General features: G+C 42.3%; 1 protein-coding gene across 1 annotated transcript; it reads right to left on the reverse strand.

The window, feature by feature from the left end:
• LOC146250788 (uncharacterized) lies at positions 1-2581 on the reverse strand. Its single transcript, XM_084681427.1, has 4 exons — positions 2030-2581; positions 1685-1828; positions 1343-1640; positions 1-864 (listed from the first exon to the last, which is right to left on the reverse strand). Exons 1-4 carry the CDS (start codon positions 2564-2566, stop codon positions 203-205), a joined length of 1641 nt encoding a protein of 546 aa, XP_084537553.1. The 5' UTR covers positions 2567-2581; the 3' UTR covers positions 1-202.
• Between the last annotated feature and the right edge of the window lie 1807 nt (positions 2582-4388).

The raw sequence follows: 4388 nt of genomic DNA on the forward strand, positions 1-4388 counted from the left end.
ATTTAAGACTTTTTAAGACCTTTTTATGACCATTATGAATGCAATTTAAGACCTATTTCACGTCCTTACTGGCAAACAAAATAGTCAATAGTCCCTTAATGACTGCAAAATAAATGAATTTATTCACATTAAACTGAACATGACTACATACATAAATGCATGTACGCAAGAGTAACGTATGTGTGTGTACACAAGAAATAGGCTACATTAATTTGAGCTCTTCTCCCTTGGCTGCAATCTCCTTCTCAATGTTCTTTAGCTCAACTAACTTTTCCTTGCAGCCTCTCCTCAGAGCATTTGACTTAGTTATGAGCTGGGCCATCCGACTGCCAACCTTGACCTCGGCCTCTTCTGCACATCTGTCTGCATCTCTAGCCAGACGTTCAGAAACGTCTTGGATGGTTTTTCTTTTCTTTTTTAGTACTTCCAGGTCATTCTCAGTAGCCTTTCTCTTCTGGCCCTGTGCATCAGACTGCTGCTTCCTTCTTTCTTGATCAAGGTGTACACGGTACCTGGACCTGGCTGATGCCACAGAAGTCAGGAGTTCTTTTGTAAGGGGAACCTTGGTAACCCCTCCGCGAAGAGTGACATAATCACACACAAGCCTGTGTGCAACAACAGTGTCCTCCTGCATGTTGCAAGTCTCAACTTCCTTGTTCACAGAAAAACTTCTTTCCACTGAGGCCTGTCCATGAGACAAAATGAGCAGCTTCTGACAGAATGCCCAAAGCTCTGGATAGAGCTTGCAAAGGAAACCACACAAGAAGATATCCAGTCTCTTTTGCATAGGCTGGAAGGAGAGGAACTCCTCGCTTCTGCTCTCAAGGGACAGGAAGGCCTCAAATTGTTGGAGAATGACATCCCCTATAGCAATGAAAAAGTGAAGAATTTATTGATTAATCATTACATTACATCAACAACCTGTTATGGTTCTAATGGTGACCAAATCACTATTGTAACAAGTTATAATGGGGTACAATGTCAAAGCCCATTTCAATACAACTAGGAAGCTACTGCACACAGAACAGGTGCAGGACCATGAGAAGAGAAAACGACAATCCATACCATATTACCCAGATTAGAAAATGAGAAACATATACAGTATAAAAATTGTAGCTCTACCTAAGATTGAGAAACTTGTAGAAAAAATAATTTTCTGTGAAATGTTTCTATGTGATTGGCCTGTTACTAATAACGTCTATTTAAAAGGTGGGGCAAAAGATTTCTGTCTAACACACTGACTGTGTTTACAGCACTTGGATTAACAGTTCCAATACAATATTCAGAATATTTCTGAGTGCGGACCTCTTTTGTACATAGCCTATTTCATAACTTTTCCAACCTGCACAAACACCTCCTGCCAGCTGTTTGTCTTGCAGAAATGTCTTAACAAGACATTTCATCTGCCTCTTGCACCTGTCTGGATCTCTGAACATGACAGAGGGGTCCAGACACGCCATCTGCCTAACCGTTGGATACTTAAGGGGGCTCTTCTCCTGCACTTTTCTGACGATGTTTGACAGTCCATCAATGCAGTCCCTTCTAAACTCAAGGACTCTGAGCTCAACACTTTTTCTGCTCTGACAGGGGGATAAGCCATAAATAGTATTTACAAAAAAATTATATTTGCTGCTTGCATCCTGACCATGATTTATAAAATGAAATTCCTAAATTACCACACTACCTTGAGGACTGTCTCAGCACCCAAGCCGATGTCAATGTCCTGTGGTTGGAGCCAGTTGTTCTTGTCAGCTACATCCAGTTTGGTAAGCTTCAGTGTAGTGATGTCCTGGAGGATCTCTCTCTTGATAAAGCGTCTAAGTAGACCCTGTCCAAAGACAATTTCATACAAATGCAAGTCCCCTGTATCCACATTTATCATAAAGCGACATTATCTTAATTGTAATGGATAAACAAAAGGTTGAAGAATGTACATGTTCTTCGTTAACACAGTGTACACATTGATTAGGCCTAATCAATGACAAGTGACAAGATTTTTGATGATAATGTGCAGTGCTACTTTCATTACCTTGATCAACTCAGCCAAGTCTTTGCTGAGGAAAGGCATCACTGGCTCATCTGTTTGATACTTCTTCAAAAAGGGATTGAAGTTCCTGGCGACAGTCATGTAGAACTGTAGCTTGGCCAAGATGAGTGGATCTTTCAGGGCTGCTTCTATTGTGTCGAAGGATGCTGTCCTAGGGTTTGGGAGTTTCTTTGTTCTCACCGCTTCCATATAAAGTTTAAATGATGGCCAGACTACAACAGCCCTCTCTACCACAGGCAGGTTCTCAATCCAACGGTGGCCACAAAATGATAAAGGGAAGATGGTGGATTTGGTAACAGCACTGTAGTCTTCTCTCCTTGCTGGTATGTTGTGGAACAGTGTGTGCATGGCTTTCAAAAGTTTGTCCAGCTGCCACCTGGACAAGCCACTCTTAAAAGCATTGTGTAATGTATGGAGTCCACAGCTCCCCACAGCAACAAGCTGAGCTCCTCCATACTGTTCTGCAAACTCTTGTTGAAAAAGTTCCAAAAACGTAAAATTTACATTGGGCCCATCCATCGAGAAGGACACCAAGCTCCTGAGAAAAAAATGAAAGATCTACTGTTATTTTTCACACTCATTTTTCTGAGTCTTATAATACTTGAAATGACTGAATATCTTTTTTTTGGTGCCGTTAATAAGCATTGAAAATTAACCAAGTAATTATGTTTGTGTCATTTTATGGCTTTGTTCACCCATTTTCCAAATTTGTATAGTTTCACTTACCTCCAAAGTGATGTACATGTAGGACAGTGGCAATGGCAGTTTCCTCACATGGTCCGAACTGTGCTCAAAGTATCCCCCATTTAGATTTATTGCGAAATAACCACCAGCACAGCTAGAATTGTGTGAAGTAGACACCATTACTACTGTCCTATATATCACTTTGGGGATAACTGAAACAATACAATTTCCCCAGTTTGCCATAGCATTGCTTTCGGGGGAAAAAAATCAATGAACGTGAGAGAAAATATTGTAATGCTTATTGTAATAAAACCTTTACTTACTTTAACATTTTCCAGTAAGTCCTGGGCTGTCGCATGCCCCAAAAACCGTGACCCCAGGTACCTCGACTGTACCTGCTCGCTTTCCCAGAAACGTACATGCAAGTCCAAATGCTTGGATTTGATTGTTTGGTTTAGACTTTCGTCGAACATCAGTCCGAACGGCCCTTATTCGCTTTTGAGAAGAGGTCTCTCTTAATGAAATCTGCCAATCCAAATCGCGTAATGTAAAACGTCTTGTCCTTTCCCAACTTGAAGGTTTTAGCGATGTCAGAATCAGGGAACATGGTTTGAAACAGTTCACCTATGTCATCATTGCTTTTATAGGTGTGATGTTTTGCTACCGTGTGTAAAGTCCAGAGCACCTCCGCTTTTAATGTTGGCGTAGATCCGAACGCCGTCCGGAGGTCGCTAACCGGAGTTGTAGGCGTCAAAGTTGATAGAGCAGACTGGGTCGCACTGGGGCCGGGTGATGTTCCCAATGAACCAGAACTAAATTGGGTGATTGCAGGTGTTTGCTGCTGGCTTTTTAGAAAGGCATTATGTTTTGCTGACCTTACATGCTACTTTAATGCTTCCATACCCAAATAAGCTAATTTCAGCGTTTTCTTGCACAAAGTGCAGCGGGCTTCAAATGGGTTATTTTTGACAGGTTGCCCTTACGTTGTCGCAACGTCACGCGATGACCAAACATACGTTGCCGCAACGTCTTTGGCGACGTTGTGGGACCGTGCATCTGTGGGACGTCAGAAGGTTGCCGCAACGTAATCTTGTGACGTTGCCAGTCCGTAACCGCAACCTCCTAGCAACGTAATTTTCTGACGTTGCCAGTCCGTAACCGCAACCTCCTAGCAACGTTATTTTCCGACGTTGCCAGTCCGTATCTGCAACCTCCTAGCAACGTAATTTTCCGACGTTGCCACCCAGACAGCAAAATGTGTTTGGGCCAGATTTGGCCCAGATCTGCTAAACGGACCTGGACCAGGCTCATCCTTTCCAACGGCCCAATACCAGAACAGGTCGGAATTATGGATCAGAGACAGATCTGGCCCAGAACAGTTATTAATGCCATGACGTGTGGTGCGGATCTGGCCCAGATCCGTGACTCATATCAGGGGCTCATCTGGCCCTGGTCTGTGATTCATACTTAGGCTATCAGACAATTAAGGCCCAAACAAATACCCAAACAATTTGTAATTTTCAAACGTTTTATTTTTTATTTTAAACAGGCAAGAGAACATTACAGCATAAAAAACATCTGTTATGGGATTATGTAGCCTAGGCCTACCAGTTCATTTCAATTTTATTTCATAGCGTGTTGATGTTGAAGACTATAT

This window comes from Hypomesus nipponensis, chromosome 18 (genome assembly GCF_054491055.1).
Source record: "Hypomesus nipponensis isolate SF chromosome 18, ASM5449105v1, whole genome shotgun sequence".
Taxonomy (NCBI): domain Eukaryota; kingdom Metazoa; phylum Chordata; class Actinopteri; order Osmeriformes; family Osmeridae; genus Hypomesus; species Hypomesus nipponensis.